This window comes from Ranitomeya imitator, chromosome 1 (assembly GCF_032444005.1).
Source record: "Ranitomeya imitator isolate aRanImi1 chromosome 1, aRanImi1.pri, whole genome shotgun sequence".
Lineage (NCBI taxonomy): Eukaryota > Metazoa > Chordata > Amphibia > Anura > Dendrobatidae > Ranitomeya > Ranitomeya imitator.
Genome location: NC_091282.1, coordinates 853,478,730 through 853,499,379, shown reverse-complemented (window position 1 = coordinate 853,499,379; position 20,650 = coordinate 853,478,730). Strand labels below are relative to the sequence as shown.

Genomic DNA, 20,650 nt, shown 5'->3' with positions numbered 1-20,650 from the left:
GCTCCTTCCTGAGACCCTGCAAAGCGACAATTTCAGCACCTTTCCTGAATATTAATCAACCCACCCAGCTGCCCAAATCCTCACTGATAAGAGAAATCTCAAAAACTAAAGCAAATTGGAGATTTTCTTCAACAGGGATATCAGGCAAGATGGCCCCTCAGTAAGCCGGGTCTCCTGCTCCTCGGGAGAATCTCCCTCTCCATTGCCCCTGAGCCTAGCAAAGACCACCGCTGCGGTACGGGATGAGGCAGCATCCACCTCACTTCATTTCCGGGATCCAGGTCCATCATAGATTTTCCCCACTTGCGGAGGGACATGAGGGAAATGTAGTTCCAGCCAGCCAGCGGCTGGATATGCAGCAAGGCACACGTCCCCTGCATTCCCAGCATAACGAGGGAGATGATGCAGAGAGAGAGGATTTTGGAGAGGACAATTGTAAATCTCTTGCACTCTCTAGTGCACTTGCAGTATTACAGCAATTTCCTACAACAGATCTCCCTGCTTAAGGAACTTTAATTACAGTTATGCTGATGGCTTTCAAAGGACTTTTCTTTAATGTTAAAACCTGTTACATCTCACATTCAGGAGGTGGAGGAGAGAATGTCCCATGTGGAGGACAAAATGGGAAAATTTGCATCTTCTCATAACAACCGTATTGACTCCCACAATGATATGGCAAAAGACATAGAAGCCATACATAATAAACTTGTGGACTTGGAGGGACAATCTGAAATTAAGGGGGTACCAGAAACCATCACATCCTCTGAGCTAAAGGGTTATGTGCAAGATTTAATTCAAGCGTTGGTCCCCTTCTGCTCACCATGTGACCTTATTATTGATCGAGCGCACAGAATATCTCCCCAAGTCCCTTGCCAGACACTGTTCCGAGGGATATTGTTGCACGCATTAATTGCTATCATATTAAAGAGGAACTTCTGTCTTATTCCAGAAAGAAAGGATCTCTACCTTTACCTTTCCACCAAATCAAAATTTATGCTGATCTCTCCGCAGAGACACTGCGCTTCCGCAGACTAATGAATCCCATCACTGCGGCCCTCAGAGAATCTCAGGTGGCGTACAGGTGGGGGTAGCCCAAGAAATTGCTCATTAACAACAAAGGATCATGGCATATTGTCTCTTCATATGAACGAGGAAGAGATTTACTTCGTACCTGGGATATGCAAGTGCAGGAACAACCTCAGAAACAAAAAGAGCCACCTATAAGGGCAGAGGATACATGGCAAAAAGCCCTCTCAAAAAGAAACAGGTGCTGAAGATATAATCATTATCTATTTTTTGAAATGATCTTTTACATAAGGGTGGTATCCTGACTGGTCGGTACGGACAGTGATATACCCCCCCTGCAGATTTTCTACTCTTGTGTTTTGTGGACTGAAGTGCAGTCCTCAGTTTGTTTCATGACTTTAGTTCTGATTCTATTAGTTTGCATTTTTTTGATTTTTTTTTTTTTTATCTTTTTGCATTCCTGTGGTTTATTCAGGTCTGGCATTTTCCCGCTTTGCAGGGAAACATGACAGGTGTAATGGACAACTCATTAATCACACTAGCATCTGTATGTCTACAATTTGGTTATTACGATATGCTCACGTAATGTTAGAGGCCTAAACAGCCCTCATGAAATCTTATATGTGGAAAGAGGCAGTTGCAGCTAAATGTGAGGTGTTTTGCGCCCAGGAGACGCACTTATTGGAGACAAAATTCCCACAGACTATCTCATCGGCTCTTCCCCTATGTGGTCCAATCTAATTTCTCGAAAAAAAAAAGAGAGGAGTGATGTTAGCTATCAAGGGATCTGTCGCTTTCTCATTGTCTTATCTAAAACTTGACCCTGCAGGCCATTACCTCATACAAGTGGGCACCATAAATAATGTTTTATATGCTGTAGCCGTCATTTATGCTCCAAACCAAGCTCAAAATAGATTTATCAAAAAATTATTAACTAGAATCAATAAGGTTACACAGGGCCACGTATTCCTATGTGGGGATTTTAATTGTGTTTTTAAAAATTCTCTGGAATCTTCTGCCCCAACCTCCAGGGGGCCACCTGTTCTCCCCCCTTAGCCTTTCGGGAGGACCTATATGACATATGGAGGGTTCGTCATGCATGTAAGAAGGACTATACTTACTTTTCACAGGTACCTCACTCCTACTCTCAGATAGACATATTTTTGGTTAGCAGGTCTCTCCTTAATATCATCAACTCATCAGAAATAAATTTAATAACTTGGTCGGACCACGTCCCAATAAAGATGTCTATTTGGGAAGAAACTGAGTGCCCCTCTTTACTCCCTGTGGAGGATGAATCCCTTTATTCTAAAAAAACCCCATCTAGTGGCACAAACACAAGTAGATCTTAAAGAATACTTTGAGCTCAATGCGGATTCGGCCACTAATTTCTTCCACTTATGGAATGCTCATAAAGCGTTAATCAGGGGCCACTTTATTAAAATAGGCCATATCCTTAAAAAGCAAAGAGAAAAATGCTTATCAGACCTTACAGCGACAATCAGTTCACTGGAATACATAAATAAAAGAGCCCCATCCTCTGCCCATATGTGTAAACTACGTGATCTTTGACTGTAATTGGGGTAATAACTCTTACACAACTATGAAAAAAAGTTATGATTACCAGAGCCCATTATTACTCCCAAAAATAAAAAAAGCGGGTAAACTGCTAGCATCCAGAGTGAAAATTAAAACTTCTAAAACTAAGATCCCCTTTTTGAGGAACTTATCCCCCGATTTTACGGTATACACTCCACGGGAAACTGAACTTAGATCCAAGAGCAGACCTTCACGGCCAGTCAGCCCCTGATACGAATCTGTTTCTGTCAAGCATTAATCTCCCAACTCTTGCACCAGACCAGTTAGAAATCTTAAACGCACATTTAACGGAGACTGCATTGACCAAACTGATCAACTCTCTCCCAGAGGCGAAGGCCCCAGGCCCGCACGGTCTTACAAATTTTTATTATAAAGCTTTCCAGAAGACCTTAGTCCCACACTTATGCAAAACCCTACAACTAGCAGCAAATGAAGGGAGCTTTCCAAAAGAAATGCTGACAGCAACTGTGATCACACTCCCGAAACAAGGAAAGCCACTGGAGGTGCCCCAAAACTTCTTCCCGATTTCATTGTTAAACACTGATGTCAAAATGTATGCTAAGTATATTGCTCTGAGATTAGCGAATATCATTCACTCCCTTATTAACCCAGACCAGGCTGGTTTTGTACGAGGGCGGACTGCAGCTGACAACACCATGAAAGTAATTGATTTGATAGATGTAATAAATGCAAGCGGGACGCCGACAGTGGTAGTGGTCTTGGACGCTGAGATAGCATTCGACCAAGTGAGATGGTCGTTTGTCTTCTCAGTTCTGGAGCGTATGGGGTTTGGGGGTCAGGTGCTGACTGCTATTAAAGCTCTGTATTCTGCTCTGTGGGCCAGGGTTTGCGTGAATGATACCATGTCGGAGGCTTTCCCCATTACAAATGGCACTAGGCGCAGGTGTCCTCATCCGCCCCTAGTGTTCATTTTAGCTTTAAAACTACTTGCCCAAGCAATCAGACAAAGCTCAGATATCTGGGACATAGAGGTGGGGAAACAATCTCATTGCATCACGTTATATGCTGATGATGTGATATTGACGTTAGCACGCCCCCTGGAGTCTTTGCCGTCAGCTCTAGAGATTATTGAAATATTTGGCCTCCTGTCTTACTACAAAATTAATGAGAATAAATCTTAAATTTTACCCCTTAACATACCATTACCACAGTTGAAGCGCCTTAAGGCCACTATGAAGATGGACTGGCAGATGGAGCATATTTCATACCTGGGAACGTTGTTAAAATCATCCTCCACTAATTTGTACAAAGCCAATTACCTCCCCCTATTAGCAGATATTGAGAATGAGATGTGCAGACTCCGGAAATTTGAAGTCTCCTGGGTGGGTCATATTGCACTGTTTAAGATGTTATTACTGCCCAAAATGTTATATTTATTTTGCACAGTGCTGATATCACCTCCAAAGTTGTTTCAACACTTTTATAAGCTCCTAAACACCTTCATCTGGGGGGAAGTGACCGCGGTTGTCAAGACATTTGTTGCAACGCGCGAAGCAAGTGGAGGGGTGGGACTCCCTAATGTGAACGATTTCTATATAGCAACTCAACTCAGCCGGTTGAAGAACTGGTGGAATTACGACCCCCCAAGCAGGTGGTCCCAAAAAGAGGCACATTTTGCACCCTCACACCATCTCAGGGCTGTGCTATGGGCAGCTCTGGTTAACCCACAGAACCTGGGGGCCCTCCTCATACTGACTACGCACTCCCTGTCAAATTGGCTTTAGGTTCATTTCTCCACCCAGACACACATTCCTGCGTTGCCTCTGGAAGCACCTTTAGAACTTCTAGAGGTCTTATCAGAGGACCTTGACCTGTACCATTGGAAGATAGGTGGGATCAATGATATAGTTGAAGATCGCTCTCTTTTACCCTTTGCCTAATTGCAAAATAGGTTTGGCTTGACTTTTAAAGACCATTTCTCATATCTCCGGGTACAATACATTTTAAAGAAATTTCTAAACTTCCCATATAAGGTCAATAGTGATATTATTAAGACCCTCTCATCTTCCTCATCCCTAGATATGGGCTTGAGAGCCCTTTATGATTTCTTGGGAAATAAAAACAGATTCGTAAAATCTATGCCCTTCATATCCTGGGAAAAGGACCATGGTAAAGCCATACCTGAGCAGGACTGGTTGAGAGCAATTAAATTGGCAGGGCAGAAGTTTGGTTATGCGGCCCACTTTGAATCACACTTGAAGCTGATACTCTGCTGGTATTTTACTCCCGTGAAGCTCCATTCCATGTTTCCCAGTACCTCACACCTATATTGGCGAAACTGAAAAATCAGGTGGGGTCCTTATATCATATATTTTGGGATTGTCCACTTATAATTTCTTTGTTGGATCATGACTTTAGACTTATTTCACTTGCACTGGGACAGATCATCCAGCCGACTCCCGAGGTGGCGCTCCTCCCCTTAAACCTACATGCATCCCCCCCCCCCCAGTGCTCGAGAGTGGTAACAGCTCATATTGTGTTAACGACAAGACTCCTGTTAGCTAAACATTGGAAAACAGATGTTATTCCTAAGAAAGAGGCCATAGGTCAAGCGGTTAATATCATGTTTATTTTTGAAAAAATGCTAGCCCACAAATATAATGCCTTACAGAAGTTCACCAGGGATTGGCAGGCTTGGGAAGCCATACAATCAGCGAGTCACAGTTGACCAGTCAAATAAAGGTTGGGGGCGAGCACTGGGGAGGAGATGGTTGAGACCGAAGCTCTTTGTTTACACTGCAATGGCTGTATAATTACACTTTTATGTTACTTTGAGCCATGTTGCAACATTTGTTCTAATGTTGTATTATAATATTTTCAAAAAAAATAATTAAAAAAATTAAAAAAAAGTATCAAAATATATGCTGCTGTAGATCCACTGTTGATTTCACCAGAAGAGCTAATAAAACACGGAAAGTTTGGGATCTATATCCATTCTGCCAGCTTGTAAAGAAACATCGGACGCCAGAAGTATTATTAAATAATGGTTTCTTTTATTTTTCTACGCGTTTCAAAGTGTAACCCAGCAAATTCCTACTCTCCCATGACAATTCAGTGAACTTTGTCATTGCGGGAGCTCAGCGCTAGACACTGACAGGAGCAATTACGCTCCTGTCAGTGTGTTGGCTGCCGGGGAGAGCGGTCACTGAAGTGAAGGCTCTCCAAATCATCATTTGACAAGTGGGTAAGATGAGTATTTTTGTACAGTGGGTACTGAAAGTATTCAGACCCCTTTACATTTTTCACTCTTTGTTTCATTGCAGTCATTTGGTAAATTCAAAAAAGTTCATTTTTTTCACATTAACCCCTTTCTGACATCGGACGTACTATCCCGTCCATGTGGGGTGGGCCCCTATGACCATGGACGGGATAGTACGTCCAGCGCGATCGGCGGCGCTCACGGGGGGAGCGCCGCCGATCGCGGCCGGGTGTCAGCTGCCTATCGCAGCTGACATCAAACACTATGTGCCAGGAGCGGTCACGGACCGCCCCCGGCACATTAACCCCTGGCACACCGCGATCAAAGATGATCGCGATGTGTCGGCGGTGCAGGGAAGCACCGCGCAGGGAGGGGGCTCCCTGCGGGCTTCCCTGAGCCCCCCGCAGCAACGCGATGTGATCGCGTTGCTGCGAGGGTCTTACCTCCCTTCCTCCCTGCTCGAGCCCCGGATCCAAGATGGCCGCGGATCCGGGTCCTGCAGGGAGGGAGGTGGCTTCACAGAGCCTGCTCAGAGCAGGCACTGTGAAGCAGCCTGCACTGCTCTCAGATCGGTGATCTGACAGAGTGCTGTGCAAACTGTCAGATCACCGATCTGTGATGTCCCCCCTTGGGACAAAGTAAAAAAGTTAAAAAAAAATGTTACAAATGTGTAAAAAAAAATAAAAAAAAATATTCCAAAATAATGAAAAAAAATATATATAATATTCCCATAAATACATTTCTTTATCTAAATAAAAAATAAAAACAATAAAAGTACACATATTTAGTATCGCCGTGTCCGTAACGACCCGGCCTATAAAACTGGCCCACTAGTTAACCCCTTCAGTAAACACCGTAAGAAAAAAAAAAAAAAACGAGGCAAAAAACAACGCTTTATTATCATACCGCCGAACAAAAAGTGGAATAACACGCGATCAAAAAGACAGATATAAATAACCATGGCCGCCATACAGCATCATCAGCAAAAAAATAAAAAAGTTATAGTCCTGAGAATAAAGCGATGCCAAAATAATTATTTTTTCTATAAAATAGTTTTTATCGTATAAAAGCGCCAAAACATAAAAAAATGATATAAATGAGGTATCGCTGTAATCGTACTGACCCGAAGAATAAAACTGCTTTATCAATTTTACCAAATGCAGAACGGTATAAACGCCTCCCCCAAAAGAAATTCATGAATAGCTGGTTTTTGGTCATTCTGCCTCACAAAAATCAGAATAAAAAGCGATCAAAAAATGTCACGTGCCCGAAAATATTACCAATAAAAACGTCAACTCGTCCCGCAAAAAACAAGACCTCACATGACTCTGTGGACCAAAATATAGGAAAATTATAGCTCTCAAAATGTGGTAACGCAAAAAATATTTTTTGCAATAAAAAGCGTCTTTCAGTGTGTGACGGCTGCCAATCATAAAAATCCGCTAAAAAACCCGCTATAAAAGTAAATCAAACCCCCCTTCATCACCCCCTTAGTTAGGGAAAAATTAAAAAAATGTATTTATTTCCATTTTCCCATTAGGGCTAGGGTTAGAGTTAGGGCTAGGGATAGGGCTAGGGTTAGGGCTAGGGTTAGGGTTAGGGCTAGGGCTAGGGTTAGGGCTAAGGTTAGGGTTAGGGCTAGGGTTAGGGTTAGGGTTAGGGTTAGGGCTAGGGTTAGGGCTAGGGCTAGGGCTAGGGTTAGGGTTAGGGCTAGTGTTAGGGTTAGGGTTAGGGCTAGGGTTAGGATTAGGGTTAGGGCTAGGGCTAGGGCTACAGTTTGGGTTGGGGCTAAAGTTACAGTTAGGGTTTAGATTACATTTACAGTTGGGAATGGGGTTGGGATTAGGGTTAGGGGTGTGTCTGGGTTAGAGGTGTGGTTAGGGTTACTGTTGGGATTAGGGTTAGGGGTGTGTTTGGATTAGGGTTTCAGTTATAATTGTGGGGTTTCCACTGTTTAGGCACATCAGGGGCTCTCCAAACGCGACATGGCGTCCGATCTCAATTCCAGCCAATTCTGCGTTGAAAAAGTAAAACAGTGCTTCTTCCCTTCCGAGCTCTCCCGTGTGCCCAAACAGGGGTTTACCCCAACATATGGGGTATCAGCGTACTCAGGACAAATAGGACAACAACTTTTGGGGTCCAATTTCTCATGTTACCCTTGGGAAAATACAAAACTCGGGGCTAAAATATATTTTTTGTGGGAAAAAAAGATTTTTTATTTTCACGGCTCTGCGTTATAAACTGTAGTGAAACACTTGGGGGTTCAAAGTTCTCACAACACATCTAGATTAGTTCCCTGGGGGGTCTAGTTTCCAATATGTGGTCACTTGTGGGGGGTTTCTACTGTTTAGGTACATTAGGGGTTCTGCAAAAGCAATGTGACGTCTGCAGACCATTCCATCTAAGTCTGCATTCCAAATGGCGCTCCTTCCCTTCCGAGCTCTGCCATGCGCTCAAACGGTGGTTTCCCCCAACATACGGGGTATCAGCGTACTCAGGACAAATTGGACAACAACTTTTTGGGTCGAATTTCTCCTCTTACCCTCGGGAAAATACAAAACTGGGGGCTAAAAAATAATTTTGGGGGGAAAGATTTTTTTTTTTAATTTTCACGGCTCTGCGTTACAAACTGTAGTGAAACACTTGGGGGTTCAAAGCTATCACAACACATCTAGATGAGTTCCTTAGGGGGTCTAGTTTCCAAAATGATGTCACTTGTGGGAGGTTTCTACTGTTTAGGTACATTAGGGGCTCTGCAAATGCAATGTGACACCTGCAGACCATTCCATCTAAGTCCTCATTCCAAATGGAGCTCCTTCCCTTTCGAGCCCTCCCATGCGCCCAAACAGTGGTTCCCCCCCACATATGGGGTATCAGCGCACTCAGGACAAATTGGACAACAAATTGTGGGGTCGAATTTCTCCTGTTACCCTTGGGAAAATACAAAACTGGGGGCTAAAAAATAATTTTTGTGGGAAAAAATTTTTGTTTTATTTTTACGGCTCTCCATTATAAACTTCTGTGAAGCCCTTGGTGGGTCAAAGTGCTCAGCACACATCTAGATAAGTTCCTAAGGGGGTCTACTTTCCAAAATGGTGTCACTTGTGGGGGGTTTCTACTGTTTAGGTACATTAGGGGCTCTGCAAACGCAATGTGACACCTGCAGACCATTCCATCTATGTCTGCATTCAAATGGCACTCCTTCCCTTCTGAGCCCTCCCATGTGCCCAAACAGTGGTTCCCCCCACATATGGTGTATCATCGCACTCAGGACAAATTGGGCAACAAATTTTGGGGTCCAATTTCTCCTGTTACCCTCAGGAAAATACAAAACTGGGGGCTAAAAAAATAATTTTTGTGGGAAAAAAATTTTGTATTATTTTTACGGCTCTGCATTATAAACTTCTGTGAAGCACTTGGTGGGTCAAAGTGCTCACCACACCTCTAGATAAGTTCCTTAGGGGGTCTACTTTCCAAAATGGTGTCATTTGTGGGGGGTTTCAATGTTTAGGCACATCAGTGGCTCTTCAAACGCAACATGGCGTTCTATCTCAATTCCTGTCAATTTTGCTTTGAAAAGTCAAACGGCGCTCCTTCCCTTCCGAGCTCTCCCATCTGCCCAAACAGTGGTTTACCCCCACATATGGGGTATCAGCGTACTCAGGACAAATTGTACAACAACTTTTGGGGTCCAATTTCTTCTCTTACCCTTGGGAAAATAAAAAATTGGGGGCGAAAAGATAATTTTTGTGAAAAAATATGATTTTTTTTTTTTACGGCTCTACATTATAAACTTCTGTGAAGCACTTGGTGGGTCAAAGTGCTCACCACACCTCTAGATAAGTTCCTTAGGGGGTCTACTTTCCAAAATGGTGTCACTTGTGGGGGGTTTCAATGTTTAGGCACATCAGTGGCTCTTCAAACGCAACATGGCGTCCCATCTCAATTCCTGTCAATTTTGCATTGAAAAGTCAAACGGCGCTCCTTCCCTTCCGAGCTCTCCCATCCGCCCAAACAGTGGTTTACCCCCACATATGGGCTATCAGCGTACTCAGGACAAATTGTACAACAACTTTTGGGGTCCAATTTCTTCTCTTACCCTTGGGAAAATAAAAAATTGGGGGCGAAAAAACAATTTTTGTGAAAAAATATGATTTTTTATTTTTACGGTTCTACATTATAAACTTCTGTGAAGCACTTGGTGGGTCAAAGTGCTCACCACACCTCTAGATAAGTTCCTTAGGGGGTCTACTTTCCAAAATGGTGTCACTTGTGGGGGGTTTCAATGTTTAGCCACATCAGGGGCTCTCCAAACGAAACATGGCGTCCCATCTCAATTCCAGTCAATTTTGCATTGAAAAGTCAAATGGCACTCCTTCGCTTCCGAGCTCTGCCATGCGCCCAAACAGTGGTTTTCCCCCACATGTGGGGTATTGGCATACTCAGGACAAATTGTACAATAATGTTTGGGGTCCATTTTCTCCTGTTACCCTTGGTAAAATAAAACAAATTGGAGCTGAATTAAATTTTTTGTGAAAAAAAGTTAAATGTTCATTTTTATTTAAACATTCAAAAAATTCCTGTGAAGCACCAGAAGGGTTAATAAACTTCTTGAATATGGTTTTGAGCACCTTGAGGGGTGTAGTTTTTAGAATGGTGTCACACTTGGGTATTTTCTATCATATAGACCCCTCAAAATGACTTCAAATGAGATGTGGTCCCTAAAATAAAATGGTGTTGTAGAAATGAGAAATTGCTGGTCAACTTTTAACCCTTATAACTCCCTAACAAAAAAAATTTTGGTTCCAAAATTGTGCTGATGTAAAGTAGACATGTGGGAAATGTTACTTATTAAGTATTTTGTGTGACATATCTCTGCGATTTAATTGCATAAAAATTCAAAGTTGGAAAATTGCGAAATTTTCATAATTTTTGCCAAATTTCCGTTTTTTTCACAAATAAACGCAGGTACTATCAAAGAATTTTTACCATTGTCATGAAGTACAATATGTCACGAGAAAACTATGTCAGAATCACCAGGATCCATTGAAGCGTTCCAGAGTTATAACCTCATAAAGGGACAGTGGTCAGAATTGTAAAAATTGGCCCGGTCATTAACGTGCAAACCACCCTTGGGGGTAAAGGGGTTAATGTACACTCTGCACTTGACTGGAAAGAAAACAGTAATGTAGAAATTTTTGCAAATTTATTAAAAAAGAAAAACTGAAGTATCACATGGTCATAAGTATTCAGACCTTTTTGCTCAGACACTCATGCTGTCCATTTCCTTGCGATCCTCCTTGAGATAGTTCCACTCCATCATTGAAGTGTTGCTGTGTTTAATTAAACTGATAGGACTTGACTTGGAAAGGCACACAATCATGGTCGTACTGGCCAACCGGAGAACCGGAGGATTTTCCGAAGGGCCCAGGCACTGATACCTGCTGGCATATTGGCCAGCAGAGGGCCTCCATTGCTCCAGGGGCCCCCCATCCAGTGGCGTGTCACTAATAGTGGCACACCCAGCTTATTGGGGCCCCTGAGTCAAGGGGAGCCCTCTCGGTGCCAGAAAGCAGCAGCTGGAGACAGAAGCCTGTCCACGCTGCTAAAGAGAAATGAATATTCACGCTTCCCCATGGCCCCATGGGCATGGAGAGGAGTGAATACCATTTCACTTTAATAGCAGACCAGCGTTAGCCACATGTTAAGGCTAACACTGCCCGCTGGTGCTGCTGAATAGGGGTCCCAGAGCTGCGCCCCTAAAGGGCAGCAAACCCTCATTGCGATCCCTGCAGCTTGGGACTGGAGCTGCAGGGATACGACGCTGTCCTCCTTCCTGCCCACCTGCCCAGCACTTCCTGTCTGACTCAGCGCGGCTAAATGACGTCATCATTCAGCACGGCTGTTTCAGAGAGGAAGCTGCTGGGATGTGCTGCAGCTGCTGAGAACGTTCAGAGAGGTGTGTGTGTGTGTGAGTGTGTGTGTCCCTGCCTGCCTGCCTGTGTGCAGCTGTGTATGTATGTGGTGCGGTGCTTTTTGTGTGTGTGAGTGTGTGAGAAAGTGGTGCGGTGCTCTCTGTGTGGTGCTGTATGTGTAATATAGTGGTGTTGTGTGTGTATTGGAGATATTGGAAATTGGCAATGATGTGGGTGGTGGGGGAGAAGGCAATGATGGTGGTGGGGTATAATGATGGTGGTGGTGGTGGGGGGAAGCAATGATGATGGTGGTGGGGAGGCAATGATGATGGTGGTGGGGAGTCAATGATGATGGTGGGGGGAGGCAATGATGGAGGTGGTGGAACGGGCAATGATGGGGTGGTGGGGGTGAAGGCAATGATGATGGTGTGGGGGAGGCAAGATGGAGGTGGTGGAATGGGCAATGTTGGGGTTACATATAGTTACATAGTTATTAAGGTTGAAGGAAGACTATAAGTCCATCTAGTTCAACCCATAGCCTAACCTAACATGCCCTAACATGTTGATCCAGAGGAAGGCAAAAAAAATCATGTGGCAAAGAGTAAGCTCCACCTTGGGGGAAAAAAATTCATTCCCGACTCCACATATGGCAATCAGACTAGTTCCCTGGATCAACGCCCTATTAAGGAATCTAGTGTATATACCCTGTAACATTATACTTTTCCAGAAATATATCCAGTCCCCTGTGGTGGTGGGGAGAAGGCAATGATGGTTGTGGTTAATAGAACAATGGGGATGGTGGTGGGGGAGGCAATGATGGAGGTGTTGGAATGGCCAATGATGGGGGTGGTGGGGGAGAAAGCAATGATGGTTGTGGTGTAAAGTCCAAAGATGGAAGTGGTGGAAAGGACAATGGTGGTGGAGAGGAGGCAATTATGGAGGTGGTGGGTGAGAAGGCAATGATGGAGGTGGTGATGAGTACAATCATGGGGTGGAGGGGGAAAACAAATGGTGGTGGAGGGGGCTGCATTATACCCTTTCAGGGGGGCTGCATTGTACCCTATGAGGTGGCTGCATTATAATTCTGTAGGGGGCTGCATTATTCTCTCAGGGGGCAGCATCATACTATATGAGGGGAGCTGCATTATGCCCTATGAGGGGGCTGCCTTATGAGGGGGTTGCATTATTCTCTGGGGGGCTACATTATATTCTGTGGAGGAGCTGCATTAAACTATATGAGGGGGCTGCATTATGCCATGTGAGGGTGCTGCATTACATTCTATGGGGGCTGCATTATACCTTATGAGGGGGTTGCATTATATTTTGTGGGATGCTGTATCATACCTTATAAGGGGGCTGCATTATATTCCATGAGGGAGGCTACACTATATTGTATGAGGGGGGCTACTTTATATTCTATGAGGGGGCTACCCCAACCTCTGCTACATAATTAAGACGCGTACTACCGTATATTATACCCTGATATTAGCGTGTTTTACCACACAATTGATGGTCTTGAATTTATTTCTATGTAGCTACATAGTGGGCCCCAAGAATAATTTTCTCTGGTGGGCAAAGGTGCTCCAGTCCGGCGCTGCACACACCTGGCTACATAAGACCTCACAGTGCATGTCAGACTAGATGTGAATCATGAGGTCAAAGTAACTGGCCCAGGAGCTCAGAGACAGAACTGTGGCAAGTCACCGATCTGGCCAAGGTTACAAAAGAATTTCTGCAGTACTCAAGTTCCCAAGAGCACAGAGGCCTCCATAATCCTTAAATGGAAGAAGTTTGGGACCACCAGAAGTCTTCCTAGACCTGGCCATCCAGCCAAACTGAGCAACTGTGGGAGAAGAGCCTTAGTGAGAGAGGTAAATAAGAACTCCAAGATCACTGTGGCTGAGCTCCACAGATGAAGTAGGGAGATGGGAGAAAGTTCCACAAAGTCAACTATTACTGCAGCCCTCCACCAGTCGGATATTTATGGCAGAGTGGCCCGACAAAAGCCTCCCCTCAGAGCAAGACATATGAAAGCCCGCATAGAGTTTGCTACAAAACACATGAAGGACTCCCAGACAATGAGAAATAAGATTCACTTGTCTGATGAGATGAAGATAGAACTTTTTGGTGATAATTCTAAGCGGTATGTGTGGAGATAGCCTGGCACTGCTCATCACCTGCCCAATACAATCCCAACAGTGAAACATGGTGGTGGCAGCATCGTGGTTTGGGGGTGTTTTTCAGCTGAAGGGACAGGATGACTGGTTGCAATTGAAGGAAACATGAATGCAGCCAAGTACAGAGATATCCTTGATGAAAACCTCCTCCAGAGTGCTCTGGATCTCAGACTTGGCCAAGGGTTCACCCTCCAACAAGACAATGACCTTAAGCACACAGCTAAAATAACAAAGGAGTGGCTTCAGAACTACTCTGTGACCATCCATGACAGGGATTTGATGTGGTGGTCCTTCATCTACACCTTGATTGACTTAGTTGTGTGGCATGGCGCATTGTCCTGCTGGAAAAAAACAGTCCTCGGAGATGGGGAACACGGCCTGAGCAGAATGAATCAAATGTTTTTCAAGAATAACCTTGTATGTGTCTTCATTCATACAAATCTGAGCACTCAGATACTTGAGTGATAGCTGAGTATCACTGAGCACGTTAAGTCATGACTAGTTGTAAGCTGTTTATGGACTATGACTTTTGCTATAAAATATAAATATAAAAAGATATCAGGAAAATTCTACTAGCAGTTAATGTATATATGGGTTAAATAAAAATGCTTTTAAATGATGGCAGCTATTTCCTGACTACTATTAAACATGAGTTTAAATGTGATTGGTTAATTCTATACTCAACCACATCCCCAATTAAAAGAAGGTGTCCACACTTATGCAACCATGTTGTTTTAGATTAATTTTTATTTTCCTCTTCAAAATGATTTCAGTTTGTTTATCAACAGATTTGTATAGATTATGGGTGGCATGAAGGATGGAAAAAGCTCTGAAATTTTTCTTGGTACAATGTTTTTACATGACTTTTTATATCCACAGTTTGTCTAAACAGAAAGATTTGACATTATATGATATCTGGTTGTCATTACTTCTTGAAATATTAAAAAAACTTATTGTAAACTGATTATGTAAATTGACTGTTTTTCTTGAACAGAGAATAGTTCAGAAAGTTCTGAAGCTTCACGTTTTCTGTCCCAAAAGTACTAAAAATGGAACATGCTTTTACAAGATTTGGGTTAGGTCTCTGTTCAACCCACTAATTATTTAGTCCTGAAGAAATGCAAACAGAAAAAAGTAAACCCAATAACACTATTATCTTTCATACTAGCTGAAATCTCTTGGAAATTTTTTAACGTACTCAACAGACCAAATGAATAAAATTATGTTAATATAGTACATATTTTTGGCATATACTGTATTTCTCATATGCTCTCCCGCTTGGTCATAGAGTGTAAAAACACAATTGTATCCTGAGCAGTGCCTATTGTGCACAAGTTCTATTGATTCAAACAGGATCCATGTGTGAGGGACTGTATAGGAATTGTAAGGTGGACTCAACAACTGTATGGCCACTCTCTGCGACTCCCTGCATGACATGTATGATCAGACACTGCTTATCCAGTTTTTTAGATGTAGCCTTAGATTTAGATTTTAGACTGTTCCTAGATGTATAGCATATATGCAGTATATATACTGTATATATAAATATATATATATATGCGTGTGTGTGTGTGTGTGTATTTTGCATTGCAATGCACCCTGGACTTGCTCACCAGGCTGAGAGAGTGAGTGAAAATGTGCAAGATCTAGTATCTGTAGCAGGAACTACATGCAAACTAGAGACAGCAATTTTTGTCAAAAACAACATTTTCCAAGAAATTGGGACAGAACAGATAGTTTGGAAAAATTGTCTAAGCTGATCATCCAAGCAAACAAGGCAGGTCCTGCTCCATGCAGTGACCTCTAGTGACCTGCTTTTGGTCACTGACCTCTTAATCTACAGTAGACTTTTTACATTTATGCATTATGAGTAATCCAATACGATCAGTCTTCCTGTCTATAAAAAACAGTGATAACGAAGATTACATAATGACCTTAGTATGGACCGTCACCGCTACTAAATAAATCTGGTGTTTACTGCCAAAGGTGGACAATATTTAGTGCTATATGCTATGCATATTGTCTGAGTAGTCTATATGCAACGATTACACCCCTCAGAGCTGAGCTGTCTGTGCAGAGATTGACAACTTAGTTTTGACAACTTACAACTGTTATTTTTTTTAGAACAAAATTACTGCAATTTAAGAGATGAGAGAAATTATAAACCCTCTTGAACCCCTTTCTGACATGTGGCATAATAATACGCACATGTTAGATTCCCTGTGTTTGATGCGGGCTCCGGCGCTGAGTCCGCACCTTTCCGGGCACATGACAGCTGATCTATACAGCTGACATGTGCCCGCAACAGCCGAGGGTGGAATCTCGATCCACCCATGGCTGTTAACTAGTTAAATGCCGCTGTTAATTGCTGACAGTGGCATTTAAGTAGTACTTACAGGAAGCACGTCACTGGCTCCGACCATTGGTGACCCGGTGACATTTTTCACAAGTCACCGGCCTGACAACTGCAGCTGACCTCTGTGGTTGTCATTGCCAGATTGCTATAAGCGTCACCTCATGGTCGGCGCTCATAGCAAGTGAGCATGTCTGCTACACACAGGTGATCTGATCATCGCCTGTGTGTAGCAGAGGCGAACAAAGTACTGCAGCTTCTAGTCTCCCATGGAGTCTATTGAAGTATGCAAAAATGAAAAATAAATGTTTTTTAAAATATTAAAAGTATAAAACTTCAAGTCACCCCCCTTTCGCCCCATTCAAAGTAAAAAAAAAAAATCAAATATACACAAATTTGGTATCACCACGTTCAGAATCGCCTGATCTATCAATTTAAAAAAGAATTAACCCGATCAGCGTGACAAGAAAAAAAATTCAAAACGCCAGAATTATGTTTTTTTGGTCACCGCTACATTGCAATAAAATGCAATAATCATGAAAAATGGAGACACTACAGGCCTCAGAAAATGGCACCTTTTTTTAAACAAATGATGGAATTTTTTTTAACACTTATATTAAAAAGAACCTATGCATGTTTGACGTGAACTCATAATGACCTGGAAAATCATAATGGCACGTCAGTTTTTCCCGTTTTCCAGTACACGACATGTTAAAACTAATGGTGTCGAGCAAAAGTACAACTTGTCCCACAAAAACCAAGTCCTCACATGGCCATATTGACCCAAAAATAAAAATAAGTTATGGCACTGGGAAGAAGGGGAGCAAAAAACAAAAACGCAAAAACAGAAAATGGATTTAGGGTGCAGACGGTTTGGGGATTTAGGGTGCAGAGGATTGCATCACACTGTTCGGACTGGCCTGGGACTTTTGACCAGAGAATTACAGCGTGATGTATTCTATGCAGCTGTCACGCTCAGTTCAGAAGAGCCAAAGGTCAGTCCGAGGATTGAGATGCGATCGTTGCACGAGAAATGCGGCTGTTTGTCTGCCCTCTAAAGCAAGAAATGCTATGGCAGACATCAATAATGCGTCACCTTGCAATAAAGAACAGAGAATATCTGTTAACAGTGGAACTTGCATAGGAAAGTACATTATGTGGCAAGAACAATCAATACTCATTTCTGCCTCATACTTAGAATTAGGTGTACCTATAATTGAATTTTCCATTCTCATGTCAGCAGATAACATCGTGCTATGTATATTAGATTTGATCAGGAAATACATTAATTTATGAATCACAAGCACAGTATCACATACCAGACTTGTTAACTACACATGTGACTTGGAAAGAGTGGGGGTGAAGACTAGAGCAGATTAGTTTTTAGTAAAGTAGGTCATGCTGCCTTATCAACGTCTTCTGCGTTATAAATGTCTCTTTGTCTCGCTTATGTTATCCTTAGCGATGACAAATATTCATGATTTGTTCTACAGAATTCGCAAAGCATCTAAAAGTCAAAAAGAATGTGAAAATTGTACCATGTTCTAAAATTAAGTTTAATACATGTAAAGTTTATGCATACCTAGGTTGTATAAATATATTGTCTGCTTTTTTTTTATGCTAGGTTTATAGATTATTTTATAGTACTTTATCAATATCATTTTTTTTTATTATTATTATTATTATTATTATTACATAATAGATTATGGAATTCACTCATTGTAAAGACAAATATGTTACCAATATTGTGTCAACTAATGTTAAATGAGTTAAGTAAATAGTAAATTTTAGAGTCATATTTAAGTAATAAATATATAGATAGTACACATAAAATGATGTGTGTGCATATACATATATGTACAGTATATATAAACAGTGGGAAAAGAAAGTGTTTGAAACGATTTTGAAGGTTTTCCCACCTACAAAGAATGGAGAGGTCTGTAATTGTTATCGTGGGTACAATTCAACTGTAAGAGGCAGAATCTTAAAAAAGATCCAGAAAATCACATTGTATGACTTTTACATAATTAATTTGCATTTTATTGCATGAAATAATAAAATATAATAAAATAAAAACAGAACTTAATATTTGGTACAGAAACCATTGCTTGCAATTAGAGAGGTCAGAGGTTTCCTGTAGTTCTTGATCAAGTTTGGACACGCTGCAGCAGGGATCCATACAGCTCTTTTCCAGAACTTTCAGGCTTCAGGACTGGTGCTGGGCAACATTGAGTTTCAGCTCCCTTTAAAGATTTTCTATTGGGTTCAAGTCTGGAGACTGGCTAGGTCACCCCAGGACCTTGAAATGCTTCCAATGGAGCCACTCGTTAGTTGCCCTGGCTGTGTGTTTTGGGTCATTGTCATGCAGGGTAGGTTTGCCAAAATATCTTGATGCATGACACTATCAATCCTTACTTCAATACTGTGCAGTCATCCTGTTCCGTTTGCAGCAAATCATCACCAAAAGGATGATGTTTCCCCATCATACTTCACGGTTGGGACGATGTTCTTGGGGTTGTACCCATTCTTCTTCTTCCGCCTAACATGACAAGTGGAGTTGATAACAAATAGTTCTATTTTGGTCTCATCTGACCACATGACCTCCCATGCTTCCTCTGGATGATTCAGATGGTCATTGGAGAACTTGAAATGGGCCTGGACATGTGCTGGTGTGACCAGTGGGAGCTTGCGTGCCCTGCAAGATTTTAATCCATGACAACATAGTGTGTTACTAACGGTAATGTTTGAGACTGTGGACCCAGCTCTCTTCAGGCCATTGACCAGTTCCTCCTGTGTAGTTCAGGACTGATTCCCGTCCTGTCTCAGAATCATCCTTACCCCTCAATCCGAGATTTTGCATGAAGCCCCAGTTCGAGGAAGATTGACAGTCACCTTGTGTTTCTTCCATTTTCTAATTATTGTTGCCTTCTCATCAAGCTGCTGGCTTATTGTCCTGCAGCCCATCCCAGCCTTGTGCAGGTCTACAATTTTTTCCCTGGTGTTTTTAGCCAGCTCTTTGGTCTTGGCCATGGTGTAGAGGTTGGAGTGTGATTGAGTGTGTGGACAGGTGTCTTTAAAACAGGTAACGAGTTCAAACAGGTGCAATTAATACAGGTAATTAGTGCAGAGTAGGAGGGCTTCTTAAAGAAAAACTAACAGGTCTATGAGAGCAGAATTCTAACGAGTTCAAACAGGTGCAATTAATACAGGTAATGAGTGCAGAGTAGGCGGCTTCTTAAAGAAAAACTAACAGGTCTATGAGAGCAGAATTCTTGCTAGTTGGTAGGTGATCAAAAAGTTGTTTCATGCAATGAAATGTAATTTAATTACCGTATTTAAGGATCATACAATGTGATTTTCTAATTTTTATTTTTAGATTCTGTCTCTCACAGTGTACCTACTATAAAAATTACAGACCTCTCCATTCTTTGTAGGTGGGAAAACTTGCAAAATCTAAATAATTAAAATATTGAAAAAAGCAATTTTTATGAGGAAAGAAGAAATGTTTTATAGCACAGAATATAAAAAACTGTTGAATTCATGTACTCAATAAAAGCTAAGCACAATTTCAGGAGTAGGGTAGCTATTTTCTCAGACTACTGAAAAATGTGACATATAGCTTCAAGGACAAAAATACTGCTGGCTTAGATGCATTTGTTTTTCTCACCATAATCTTATGTGAGTGTCTAGAGGCTCTTCTAGTACTGACCATTAAACCAGTGCTGATCTATTTGTCCCTTTGACCTGATTCTTTTAACCTCACTCTGTTTCTATCATTAGCTCTTCAAACCTGACCTTTCAATATTTACTGCTAAACTTTCTCTAGTTTCTTGACTCTCGCTCTTGGTGATTATGGCCAATCTTTTAGCCAAATACAAAGGTGTTCACAATAAATTGCTCCTAAATGATGCTATTGCTATTTTTTCTGTAACTATAGTTAGAAGTATAATTATTACCTGAATCCTGTGACAAACTCTTCAACATGTGGGGTTGTGCAGGCATTTAATGAAGAGTCTTCTCACAACTGATTTTAGGTGCCTATACCCTCATTTCAAAGAAGGGGAAGAGAAGGAGGAGCAACACAAACATCAGAACGCAGACAGCAAAATATAATCTTGATGGCTTTGTAAGATACAGTAATGCTCACACCTGCAGAATTCACCCTTTACTCAGACTTGTTAAAGTTCTGTGGAAATCGAAAACTTGTTCAGAAATTCTGTTTTATGAGTTTAGTAACAGATGACATTGTGGAATGGTAAGCATATAACCTTAAAAAATAATATTTTTTTGTGGTATTTCCCTAAGAAAAAATGATATCGGATGTGCAAACCCACGTTATACACTTTACACACTGGTCTAG

General features: G+C 42.0%; 1 protein-coding gene across 1 annotated transcript in view; it reads right to left on the bottom strand.

The window, feature by feature from the left end:
• Positions 1–20,316, bottom strand: part of ZAP70 (zeta chain of T cell receptor associated protein kinase 70) — a 220,878-nt gene extending 200,562 nt beyond the window's left edge. The window contains exon 1 of the mRNA XM_069741694.1: positions 20,247–20,316. Within this exon, the coding sequence (XP_069597795.1) occupies positions 20,247–20,292 (46 nt within the window). The 5' untranslated portion in view covers positions 20,293–20,316. The remainder of the gene's footprint in view (positions 1–20,246) is intronic.
• Between the last annotated feature and the right edge of the window lie 334 nt (positions 20,317–20,650).